Source organism: Haliotis asinina, chromosome 3, assembly GCF_037392515.1.
Source record: "Haliotis asinina isolate JCU_RB_2024 chromosome 3, JCU_Hal_asi_v2, whole genome shotgun sequence".
NCBI lineage: Eukaryota > Metazoa > Mollusca > Gastropoda > Lepetellida > Haliotidae > Haliotis > Haliotis asinina.
In genome coordinates this window covers 26,789,210-26,803,172 of record NC_090282.1, presented here as the reverse complement: position 1 = coordinate 26,803,172, position 13,963 = coordinate 26,789,210, and the positions used below count along the sequence as shown (strand labels likewise).

General features: G+C 39.8%; 1 protein-coding gene across 1 annotated transcript in view; it reads left to right on the top strand.

Moving 5' to 3' along the window:
* The window catches only part of LOC137276706 (lachesin-like), an 88,170-nt gene extending 74,976 nt beyond the window's left edge, over positions 1–13,194 (top strand). The window contains exons 2-8 of the mRNA XM_067808327.1: positions 1,810–1,919; positions 3,233–3,437; positions 5,344–5,496; positions 7,545–7,673; positions 11,521–11,811; positions 12,381–12,563; positions 12,906–13,194. Coding sequence (XP_067664428.1) covers positions 1,810–1,919; positions 3,233–3,437; positions 5,344–5,496; positions 7,545–7,673; positions 11,521–11,811; positions 12,381–12,563; positions 12,906–13,024 — 1,190 coding nt within the window. The 3' untranslated portion in view covers positions 13,025–13,194. The remainder of the gene's footprint in view (positions 1–1,809; positions 1,920–3,232; positions 3,438–5,343; positions 5,497–7,544; positions 7,674–11,520; positions 11,812–12,380; positions 12,564–12,905) is intronic.
* The last annotated feature ends 769 nt before the right edge of the window (positions 13,195–13,963 follow it).

Genomic DNA, 13,963 nt, shown 5'->3' with positions numbered 1-13,963 from the left:
GTTTGATCAAACTGGGAAGTATCTGCAGTGATAGCTGTAGCTGCAGCAGCACGTCCACATTATCGCAGTGTAAATATTAAACACGGAAGTCGTTGTGATACAGCGAGTGAGGGAGATGGGTCTATGGCTCCTTGGAAAGAGTTCCACATGCGTCACTGCTATCATTTAAAGTGGGAGTAAATCAAGAAAATAAGCTTCAACAAAGATGATGACAAATACCTTGGGTTTACTATCAACTTCAATCAGTGTGATGACAAGTATCACAAGTTTAATACAGGCCTCAATTTGGGTAACTGCAGGTATCTTGGGTTTACTAACAGCTTTAATCGTGGTGGTGGCAAGTGCCTTGGGTTTACTGTCAGCTTTAATAAGGGTGATGACCTGTATCCTAGGTTAATATCAACTTCAAAAAGAAGTTTCACATTTTCCTAGAGTCACCAGCTTAAATGGAATGTTGAGTATGTTGAGAGGACTATCAATACGGGTGGTCGAAAGTATCTTGGGTGGGGTACCCGCTTCAGTCAGGATAGTCATATTATCTTGGATAGGCAATCAGCTACAGTAAGGTGGACCAAAGTATCTTGCTTTATCGAGGGGTGTACCATCAATTTCCAGAATGTTAAGGGCAGAACAAGTAAGGTCATGTAATAGACTTGACTCATCTCCAGGCATGTGGACAGGTTTATTGACTCTCCTTCAACGTATAATTAGTTTTGATGGACTGAAAATAGTTTGGATCGTTAGTTCAAAACTACTTGACAAAATGTACGTAAACAAATAAAAAAATGATTAAAAGAAAAAGGTTGAACATAGGACCCCTCAAAGCCAGGACGTATTGTACCTTAAAGACAAACGAACGCCTATCTCTTCTGATGGCGTGAGACTAGAATGCTAACAGGAACCTTCTCTTTCTAGATGTTTGGTAAATCAGTTATACAACAGAAGAAATTATATGATGAACGTAAACCTCACACAGCATAAGGTTGCATACTAGCACGTTAACGTTCCTACGGTAATGTCCTTTCAAATATATGACATACTGCATCACTTCATTCTTCTTCATCACAAAACTGGTTCAAATTTGATTCAGTCAGAACATTCGCCACCTACGTATTTACTTACTTAACGCAATCTTCCCCCGCCCTCAGTCGGAACATATTAACAGTTTCTATGGCACGGAGTCCGTCATTTCAGCATCACCCTGGGGAATCCGCGTGACCTTTGCTGATTACACATCAGGTTTCGTTGCCTGCTTCTGTGTCAAGGTGGCATGAGCCGAGATCCTCAAACCACTAATCTTTTTAGGAACACATTCCTGGCCAGGGGCGACGCACCTCAACGAGCTGGCCGTCATATATTGTAGCGCTTGCTTTTAAGTACCATTTATAGGTTATTATGACTGCAGCGGGGGTTTCTGTGGCTTTAAACACCCTGGGCACCAGCCGCGCTTTGGGATTCGTCTGTGGGTACTTGGGATTTGTACTTGTCTGATGGCGTGGGTTATGGAGTCAAAGCTGTTGGGGTATATTGTTGACGTAAAGTTGAAGATCATTGCGAATTGCAAACAAGCAAGAAAAGAAAAACAACTAAAAAACCCCCAACCCTACTCATCTGTAAAACCCACTTCCATAGTATATAGCATATCATCGTGCTATTTCACTTTGTACAATACCCGATCTTCGAAATAAATACTATTTTGATTTAATACAACGTATTATGTCATACGATTATAATATAAAGCGCTGATTTGAATTTTCACTGAGGAAAATGAATGGTCCGGTTAAAATTTTCTGTTTCATTTTGTTTCAGCGTTGGCTGATTTAGCGCCAAAATTTAACACAACACCAGAACATGTGACAGTGAAGGCCGGAGAGAAAGCTGTCCTACCGTGCACGGTGGAGTATATAGGAGATAATACAGTGAGTGGAACCCATGTCCTTTGGTCGAACTTTGTCACAGAAAACGATTTATGCTTACGTCTCGATCCTTATTTCCCTCTGAATTTGTAATCAATGTGAAATAAAACACGAAATACTTTATTAGTTATTTTTGCGTGCATTTAAATTTGTGTGAAATAAGAGGATAGGACATGTTGGCAACAAGCAGGAACCCTTCTGACACCAATTATGGCACCCCTGCTTGTTGATCTGTTTCTTAATGCATATGGGTGGAAATTTGTGCTCGGATTGGTAAAATCAAAACACGAGGTTTTTTTTGTCAGGAAGATTTATTCAAGCTCATATCAATCATCGGATATCCTTCATTAACTGTCAAAAGCCGATTGAGTTCTACTGATTTAGCCACACAAACTAGAAATAAAAAAGGCCAGTGAAACCATCCTATCTGATTTATTGTGCTGTAATGAATACAAATAGAGTCAGAACAATTATACATATGATTTATGACTCGGGTTGTTCCTTGTATGACTGTATGACAACAATTCGTATTTCTTGTATGTCAAACAATATTTTAAAACGTTTACTCTTTTGGCATATAGCAAAATTTGACGTTCATGTGTATTTTAGCGTTTTCTATTGGAATTTCAAAGAAAGTCATGCGAATCCTGCTTCTATTCGTGAAGAAAATACAATTCTTCAGTGTCACTTTTTTTATTGTAGACATTCGGACGGCATTTAGTGTATCAGTGACCAAACCGATCCCCCATTTTGAATTGTTCCACATTATGTTTGGTTTAGTGAACCCTTGACTTGCCTATATATCCATTTGTGAGGGGCGAAGAACAATATGCTCATCTTACCTTACGGTAACCCCCGATATCATCACATGATGATGGTGAATGGGATCTAGTCGGACAGTGGACCGTGGTCAGATGTGTGTTCTGAAAAATGCTATGTCGCTCTAACACTTTTACGGACATGTAGAGGAAATAGTTGCATTAGAAGTATAAAGTCCACTTCCACTCACCACACAAGTGCATGTTGACACTGAATCAGTAAGAATGTGTTGCTGAATAGCAACCTGCAAGTATCATTTGTCACTCTAGAAATCTATTACCTTGACTTTCTGGACGAGACAGTAGTGATTACCCTCTCCGGTGTTCATCAAATGTCACTTTATATTGAACTGATAGCGATATGACTACACAGACAGAAGTAAAAAGAACCCTCGAATCGCGTTTCCTTTCAGGATACATGTTCTGGGAAGATGTCTCGATCGGACAATCCCATTACTTCTTGGGGAGTGTACTATGTAATGCTGAGCATATTTACAGGTAATCTGGGTCAGTCCACGAAAACAGCTGATCAGCCACGCGGACAGGCGTATGATAGATGACCAGAGAATCACGATCGAGCGGCCGTATGTAAAGGAATGGAACCTGCATATCAACGATGTCTTTTACAACGACAGCGGCATCTACAAGTGTCAGATCAACACCGTCCCCGAGCAAGAGAAGTCAGTAAAACTGTCTGTCCTAGGTGCGTGAGTTGGATAGATAGATAGACATATAGATAGATAGATAGATAGATAGATAAATAGATAGATAGACAGACAGACAGACATAGAAGTTGATTAACTGGTTGGTTGACTACCAGTTGGTTGGTTGGCTGGTAGCTTGGTTGGTTGGTTAGTTAGTTGCTTAGATGGCTGGTTGGTTGGTAGGTTAGATGGTTTGTTGGTTGGCTAGGTAGTTGGTTGGTTACCTAGTTGGCTGGTTGGTTGCCTGTTTGGGTGATTGGCTAATTGGGAGGTTCGATGGTTGGCAAGGCGGTGATTCGGACACTTGGCTAGTTGGCTGACTGCAGGGTTGATTTCGAGACGAAGATACATGAACGACAACGCTGCAACCTACTGTACTATATTGGATTGAGGAAGAGTATTGGTAAACATGAAAAAGAACATCTGATAATAGGCTGTTTTGTGTTGACTCATCCATCCTGATACGACAGTTATGTTCTGAGGTTGAGCTGAATCAGGACATTGTACCAATGTAACGGTCCTCCTGATATAATATCATCAGCCGGCGCATAACCTTGCTATGATCAGCAACACCTTAATGAACCAACGTCAACTAAACGGCTGCCTCCTGAATGTGGAGTCAGGTTTTCGACACGTTACCTTTAAACGAAACTTCGGTTCTCGGGAACTCTTTATGTCAGAAGTATAATGCAACAGGATGTGAATTACCCAAAGGCTTCACAGTGGTTGCCATTTCGTTTTCTATAGACCACACAGGTCAGCATAGATAATCGATACATCAGCGGGCCAGAATGATGCATCCCTCGTTCAACTAATGGTTGCGTCTTGGTGCAGATTCTGTCAGAACTAACATGAAAGACTCTCATGTAGTAGGGAGAAGCTGAGTCGTTCTGTCAAAGAGTTTCATGGCATAGATGACATCCCCAGACAGGGGAGGGTGATATGACAATGTTGACCATAGTGTCAAAGAGTTTCATGGCATTGATGACGTCCCCAGATAGGGGAGGGTGATATGGCAATGTTGACCATAGTGTCAAGACGCTGCAGTTCAGTGTGTTGAGGACCACCCTTGTTGTGACTGGACAGATGATCTTGAGTTCGAATCCCAGGTTTCTCCTTGGTTTCGCACGTTCCTTTCTCTGCGGCGGTCTGTAAATAATCGAGTCTGGACCAGACAATCCAATGATTAACAACATGAGCATCGATCCGCGCAATTGGGAACCGATGTCATATGTCAATCAATTCAGCGAGCCTGACCACCCGATCCCGTTAGTTGCCTCTAAAAACAAGCAAAGTCGCCTTTTATGGCAAGCATGGGTTGCTGAAGGCCTATAGTACCCCGGATCTTCACGGGTGGAAGGGTGGTGGGGTAGCCTAGTGATTAAAGCGTTCGCTCGTCACGAAAGACCCGGGTTCGATTCCCACATGGGTACAATGGGCCGAGTCCATTTCTTTTCATGCCCCCCCCTGTCATGATATTGCTGAAATATTGCTAGAAACGAGGTAAAACCACACACATTTACCCCCTAACTAACTGCACTCTCTCGAAGGTGAGAACACATCTACATGTACGAAACATGTGTCTGGGTTGTTGGCCTTACACACAGAATTTTGACTATGTAATGTGACGTGAGAGAACAATGCTGTCAACAAGATCTGATCACCAGTTGTACAATGTGTAAATCTGGTGTAAAGTATCGGGTATTTGACACAAATGTAGTAAATCCATATCCATTTAAGCTGAATAGATTGATTTAGCGACATACTTTAAGGCCAAATGCTTTATTCAGTTATTTGTGTTATACATGATGATATTATTTTATATAAATCAATGCATGTATTAATACTCGGAGAAAACCCAATGCATTTTAAACACAACTGACTCCTCGATGGATCTTTGAACAGTGCCACCTGCTATCATAAGCCGCCTGTCATCCGACGATATCCGGTTACGTGAAGGCGAGGTAGCGGAACTCATATGTAACGTGACAGGTGTCCCGCAGCCAAACGTCACGTGGACCAAACGGAACTTCAGAATAGGCAGAGGCAGAAAAGAAAGTAAGTCTCACTCATTTGTCATATTCAAAACCATACATGCCAACTTGTAATTTTATATGTTTAGGATAAAAATTTATATTTTAATTAACCATTGTTATGAAGAAAGGCAGTGATAAATCTAGGTCATTCGGCGATAAAATAAATAGTTATTCATTGATGTAGTATTCAGATTCTTATACATATATTTCATGCATATCATGATAAATGTTATATTGCAAAAAATGAAAGTGCATATAATTCACATGAATAATTTGGGACGAAAAAAGGACACAATTGGGATACTGGAGACAATATCCAAGGTTATATTTCATTTTGTGTTTTCAGATGATATATCACATGTAGTGATTGACTTTTACCCCCAAAACATAATACGATGTATTCGTTTGTAAAATATCTGCAATAAAAAGGCGTTTATTTTGATAGCTTATACTAAATATAATTTCTTATTCATACACATTTGCACAATGATGCGAGGATATGAGCCAACCCTTACACAAGAAAGTGAAATAGACACAGGCAGTGGATTCAGTAAATATGTGAGCATTGGTCCCTAGATATGCTGCTATCTTTGACAATACGGGGAAGATGAGAGAGAGATTCCGACGGAGATGCAAGGTAGATCCAGCGAGGAGGGATTGGCGATTGAATGAGTCCATGCCATGTTAGAACCGCAGACACTTTCCAGAACATCTTCATTTCCCATCCTCAACCCCAGCATCCCTTCACTCAAGACAGCAACCAAATCAATTTCATCCCATCAAATGGGATTGTTTGACGAAGTGGGGGAAAGGAAAGCTCTTGCGAACTTCCTTACCAAATTTCCTTGAATCGATCTTTATTCTTACGGTTCTTTTTCGCCTTAAAAAAAGTTGGGAATTTGATCTGGTTTCGCTGACCGTAGCGAAGATGTATAATTTCACAGTAGAGAACCCATTTGGCAATTTTAATTTAGTTGAACTTTTCAATCCCGCATAGAATTAAGAGCAATATTCTGGTAGGATTACAAAGTAATTGTTGTCGGAGTACTTCGGAATCTCGACTGAATAGTTTTGTATCAAACGAACCAAATTTAATTCATTGGTAACGACATTCGCTAGTCCCTTCCAGAACATATTGCTGCGTGGGACAAACCCCTTTCGCAGCAAGCTGAAATTAAATGTCCTTGTACAAACAATACGCGTCAATGACAAATCATTGCCCTGCTTTGTGTGACTGATACACTCATATTTACTGTTTAATGTCAGTTGGTGCAACACGGAAATGCGATTTTTACAACCGAATTTGTCAGCACTTTATAAAATCCTATTTGCTTTATTTCGACTTCTTTTTAAGTTTTTCATGTTGGCTTGGCATCAGCAGTATTAATTGTATTAAAATAAATGAAATTACGTTAAGAACATTTCTGTTGATTTGACACGCGAGTATGTTTTTACGGCTCAAGGGATCATCGGTGAATCCTGAACAAACACTAAAGAATTTGGAAGCAGGAGAAACCGCTCGAGAGGGAAATGTGGCGGAGAAACCTCAGATTAAATACCGATACCCTTTTATATTTCATAGATGAACCTCGTGAGTCGAACACCGAAACAAACCTAAGTGAGAGGGAACTTGGCTGATGTAAGCCGCTATGTATACAGAAACGTGTATACAGAAACGCTAGCTCATGACTGAATATTTTAACACATTAAACTTTTTAACCCTGCGTTGACATTCATCCTAACTGATATAAGCTCATTCATCCATGTATTTGTTGTGCATTCCGGTTATGGTTGCAGATTATGTGAAACATACAACTTTACGGATAACAAATCCTTGTTTATCGCCAGAGGGTTTAATCCGAGCGACGTGTTGTCTATCACCCGTTGTTAATGTCAGTTTCGGTTTATCACCGTATGCACCCGAGTGTACATCATAGCATATCACGTGTACATACCTGTCATTGCTTAGTTGTTGTCATTCTATATATTATGCCAATGGAGAGGGTAGTTACAGATCATGGATGATGATGAGGATGGTGATGATGTTACTATTGGTTATTGTTGCTACAGGAATTGGTCTGGAGGGCGAGATGTTACTCATCCACAACGTTACACGGTACTGCGACGACATCTACGAGTGTTTCGTGGACAACGGCGTTCCTCCGTCTGTCAGCAAGGCTATCAGAGTCATCGTTGAATGTATGTTGAATCTACGATGAAATATCTACATCTAAGTCTGTTCACCGATTATGTTTTAATTTGTAAATATCACGTCAGCAGAACAAACCACGTGACGCTAACTGGACAAACAGGCAGCCTAAAACGTATTCAAAAGCATGCGAAAATATGCTCCCAGGAAATGCGTAAAGATGAATGAATAAGTCTTTCAATGATTACGGAGCACAAATAGTACCTTGTCTACAGATGATCCGCGTGTGGGTTCTTGTCATCTGACCCGTGAAGATCCGGGGGTAGAATAGGCCTTCAGCAACCCATGCTTGCCATAAAAGGCGACTATGCTTGTCGTAAGAGGCGACTAACGGGATCGGGTGGTCAGGTTCGCTGACTTGGTTAACACGTGTCATCGGTTCCCAATTGCGCAGATCGATGCTCATGTTGTTGGTCACTGGATTGTCTGGACAGGACTCGATTATTTACAGACCGCCGCCATATAACTGGAATATTGCTGAGTGCGGCGTAAAACTAAACTCACTCACTCACTGAAATTAATACTGAGCGAGGAGAACTTTACTCAATCATATAACAGTAATACAGATTGTCCTCAGATTTTCGACATACATTGTATGTTCAACTTTAACATCTGGCATCGAACAGAAAAGCAGAAACCCAGAGCGATATAATAGGCGGGTGGTAGTCAAGTGATTAATTCCTTGGTTTGTCACGCCGAATATCCGAGTTCGATTCCACACATGGGTACGATGTGTGAAGCCCATCTCTGGTATCTGCGTCGTCATATTACTGGAACTTGAGCGACATAAAGGTCATCTAATACCACGCGTTATTCAAGAGTACACCATTGAACCTACAATGGATGCGAACAGAAATATGCATTGTTTATGGGCCATTTCCACAGAGTCGCATTACATATTGCGCAACGTTCATATTACAATATACATGTTGATAGCACAACATTTATAACTAAAGTGAACAACGATACTAAAATATATCAGGTGCTGTATCTTTAACAGAACTATCTAAAATTGTGCTTTTCTATTAAAGTTTCATGTTTGCTTGTCAGAAGGTATACATATGGACTCGTAAGTTGTACATGATTATACAAAGGAATGTTACGATTATTACTGGAATACAAATGGAGAAGAATGTTCTCATCAGTCGATAAATGTCTCTGGTAATTTTCTCGTATGGAAAAATTGCTGGATTGAACGGCTCATTAAAAACTGAAAATTCTACCGTTGCTCGTTGCACTCAATATAGGAAATAAGTGGTGTAAAACAACGGGAAATAGGGAAATAAATTGGATTGCGTCCCTCGACATAACTGATTGATGTATCTTCCACCGATTTGTTGTGGGGAATGTTTAATAAGATTTTGGCTATTCCAAGTTTTGCGCACTCTTGAAAACAATCCCATGAGGTAGTAAAACCGAAAAGATATGACTTTTATTTCTCCGATTGTGAAGCGACAAATTAATACTGACGATTCAAGCTGATAATAACTGTAATCGAAGTTTATTAAGATAAAAAGAAATAATTCTGTTGTGGTCACAGTTCATGTCGATGAGGATTCTGTATCTTATGGTTGATTGGCTGAATTCCACTCTCAAACAATCTCATTATAATCTTAGTTAACGCCGCTCCTGATTGATAATTTCTCCCATGAAATCATCAAACTAGAATGTGATTGATTCCGGGAGTTCTTATCTAAATATGACTTCATGCTTTTTCTTCAAACAATCGTTCGATCGGGTGAATTTAATTGCAACGTTCAAACGATTTGAGTTTTTCAGACAAGCGTTAGTTGGATCCTATGTAGGCCACCATTGCGACACTGATTGAGTAGTTTTAGTACTTAAGGCAGATTGTGTCTCTTGACTTTGTATTTAATACTTGTGATTGAATTGCCCGATTAATGAATGTTCTCCACAGAATGGCCACGTCCCCTTGAAGTTCAAACCGCTATTATTGCACGTTTCGCTCATTTTCCTCTAATAGCTATTGGTCTGGTTGTGAACTGATAAACACCCTCTCAGAAGGCTTATTATCTTTCTATATAATTAACGAGCTAGCATACTTTCTTCCATATTCAGAAAGAACTGACTTGGTACCAACGGAAGCAGGGAAGCTATATTGGATTCAGCGCGACAGTGAACGATTCTCCCATGAACTTTTTGTTTCTTCAGTTCAAGATAAATATTCATCTAACATTACGTTTGAACTGAGAAGTATGGATTAGTAAACGATTAATTTGCCTGTTTCAAGATAGCTTCAGGTCCATCAGAAACCGATATAATTATGCAGCATTCAAAGTAGTACACATATCACAAACCTGTATATGTATATTATTAATGATTCAGTAGTGAGAGCAAATACTTTTTCTGAAAATATTTTAGTGATCCCGTGGTTTAACGATTTATTTGTGAAAGGTTATATATTTCTGTCATGAAACTGTTTAATGATACCGTAGTGAAGCAACATATTTTTTCCGTGACAAAAATTGTTTAATGGTCCCGTAGTGAGGGAACACATTTTTGTCATGATCCATTTGTGAAAGATTATATTTCTCTGTCATGAAACCGGTTTAATTATCTCATAGTGAAGGAACGTGTTTTTTGTCACGAAGCTGGTTTTATGATCCAGTTGTGAAAGATTATATATATGTTTTGGTCATGAAACTATTTTAATGATTCCATTGTAAAGGAAAATATTTTTTTCTGTCACGAAACCGGTTTAATGATTTCGTAGTGAAGGAACGTACTTTCTGTCATGAAACCTGTTTAATGATTCTCTAGATAAGGAAGATATTGTCTGACTCGAAACTGGTTTAATGATCCGTACAAGAAGTAAAAGAACAATAGTCATAATTTTCCGTCACAAATCTGAATTAATGATCGACAAGTTTTTCTGTCACGAAACTCGTGTTATGATCCAGTAGTCCAAAAACATATTTTTCAGTTGTTATACCTGCAATCTATATGGTTCTGACCAATTATCTAAACCAGTTCAAAACAGAAAATGTCTAATTTGGCATTGACGTAATAACTTTTGGTGTAATAAACGATGCGTATATTTTACCAAATGTTACAAATTCAATGTTTAATGTGGCTATGTGAATATGTTCGCTCCGACTCTTGGATATTGTTATGTAAGGTCGGCACTCTGTAAACCAGCCACCTTACCAAGAAAAGATTTTACTTATAGAAACGCTCAGATAACGGCACTGTTTTACACAAAGGCTCCCGCGAAGAAAGTAAGACAATGGAATGCTCGTGGTCGTACGCCAGACAGCATTTCCAAACAGATCCTGATTTTTGTCGAAGTACAGCTACATTGTTGAACCAGACAAAAGCTTCACTTTAAAGAAGCTTCTTTATGGCTTTCCTTTACTGTGTACAACGTAACCTCGTTAACAGGAAGACCAGCCGATCACTTACAACCTTTAGAGTTGTTCTTAGTTTCATACACGGGCCAATAGGAGGTTGCAATGCCGCTAAGAATTTTGTGGGTACGATCGTCAGAAGTAACTTAGTCTTAAACGATGTTTCGTGTTAAGGGAATTATTAAGGTTTCAGCGTAGAAACATATATCACATCATCATTTTAATTAATGTTCGGAAAGGATATATATTTAGTTTTACAGTGGAACTCCAATAAATGTAAGGTCATGACTAAATAAAAGAAGGCGATGACTAAACACACTTGCCTATTGGTCGCAGATCGATAAATGACCCTTGGTCAAGTTCGCTGCAAATTATTTCAACAAAGTCATCCATTACAATGATCGATGAGGGGAACAACCCGGCTGGAGAAGAAATATGATCACTCATTGATTTCCGGTGTTTATTTCAGTTGCACCGGAAGTAACGATGCCGAATAAGCGAATAGGTCAAAAACTTGGACGGGAGACTATTCTGCAATGTTCAATATATGCTCATCCTCAAGGCCTAACCTTCTGGAAGCGGAATGGATTGGAAATAAGCAATGATGAAAAATTCAATACAGAAGCCTATGCGGATCTGGAAAACAGGATTGTGACATTAAGTTTACGAATCAAAGAAATCGAAAAAGAAGATTTTGGATCCTATACTTGCGAAGGAAGTAACTATCTCGGATCTGATGAAGAAGAAATGGTTTTGTATGGTGAGTATGACGTATTAATGAAAGGGAGGTAATTATCGAATGTACCTATCGACGAGTGCGTAAATATATCAACAAGCCGTCGTAAAATTCACAAAACGTGATGTCGTATCGATGTGGGATAACACACTGTATGACTGTAACTGAAGATAATACGTTGTCATAGATGTCATGCAAAATACAGCTTCCATTTGTGACAGTGATTGTTGGTTTATTATCTATATGTATTTTGGTTGCATCATGTGGAGAGGAAGAATCATGATGTCTGTAAATAGTCGAGCCTTGGACCAGACAACATAGTGATCAACGACATGAGCATCGATCCACGCAGCTGGGAACCGCGATAGCCTCTACACTTGCGTGTGTAGTCAAACTGGGTGGACTGTTATGTTTCATGAATCGAATTCCCGGCTCGCACTGATTATTTTTCCAGATATATGTATATGATTGAAACGCTGTTGAAATCAGCTCAGTCATCCAACACTGAGGTTGCCGCAGTGTGCTTCCTCATATCAACAGTCGTTGTCTTGCGCCACTTAAAGTCTTAGTGAATACCTCCCATTTCTTTTCAGAATTAGAGCCTGTGATAATAACAACACCGACGACGACTACAACGCGAGAACCACCCTACGCCGTCGTACCAGTCAATGGTTATGGCAGCTCGGGTTTCTACGGGAAGCATCACAGGAAAACAACCACATCAACGGCCATGTATCCATTATTCCCACCGATGGTGGAACCAGACAAAGGAAGAGGTAGAGTCTTAACTTAAATCGAAGAGAATGTCACGCCAATAAATGAGGTCCTTATATCCCGTTTACCTTTACGATTTCGCTTCCATCGAAGCTGTACGGACTAACACGTGTGTGTGCGTGATTGTTTGTAGAGGAAGATATTTGGGGTCTGCTAGACTCTTTGTTGTAGAGGAAGGGTGAGGTAGTGGTTTAAGCATTCGCTCTTCACGCCGAAAACCCGAGTTCGATTCTCCACATGGCTACAATGTGTGAAGCCCATTTCTGGTGTCCCATGCCGTGATATTGCTGGACTATTGCCAATAATAGAACCATACTCACTTTTTCCTTTTTTGTATGTTTCAGGTAAAGAGGAAAAGGCTCTTGTTCTTGGCCAGTCCAGCTGTTCGTCAACGTTGTCAGTCATTTTGGAAGCTCCAATCGGACCTTTGATATTAACTCTATATCACTTGAAGAGATCATGATATGTGTGTACTTCAAGAAGGTCGTACAGTAGCGTCACTTCTGTCCTGCCTGCAAACCAATTCTTTGCTTCTATCGCAGACAAAGGATGGGAATTAGCATATATGTACGACACATCATCAGCCCCAGACCAAGTTTATACATCCAGCTGCGGTGAGCACGTGACACATGATATCTGGGGGTCTCCGAATGAGATACATGATTCTCCTGTATATAGCACATCTGGTGAAAAGGGGCAGGATATTATCTTAAAGAATGTTTAGTTTCCTGTTAGTATGAAATAAATGTTTGACATATATCAGCCTTTCAAAGCAGCGCTTCTGATAGGAAGACAATACCATATCTTAACGAAGAAACTGCTTACTCTGTGAATAGAACTGCAGATGACTTACATATGTTGAAATGAATGTCGGCTGTATGGTGTAGTCTAGCGGTATACGTAAAGAAGATCGATCTTGACATGTGCAATGCCCTCTGGACGCCGTGACAGAAGTCCAATATTTGTGTAGACTCTATATCTATAGAACTGTTGACTTGGAGAACCCGGGACTTATCTTCGAGGGCATGTGCATTCATAATTACTATGTCTGTTGACTTATATGTGTCAATACCAAATGAATAGTGCGTTACTCAGAACGACGATGAGGCCCATCAGCTTTGTGTATGTGTTTTTGACTTGTTGTTTGAAATGAACTTGCTGTTATATTATATGTGTCAATGACCACAATTCCGCCTGATGACATGATTTTTATCGATGCACATTTTTCATCAAGCATTCACGTAAACGCTGTCCATACAATCATCAGAGGCATGATAAAACAAAACGTATTACATGCCTGTGTCAGTATTTAAATACTCAACAACAAAAGGTTCTTTAAAGAACGCAAGGGTCATTGTGTTTATTTCGAGTCAAGAAGGATCTGTGACATTTACTGCGGCTA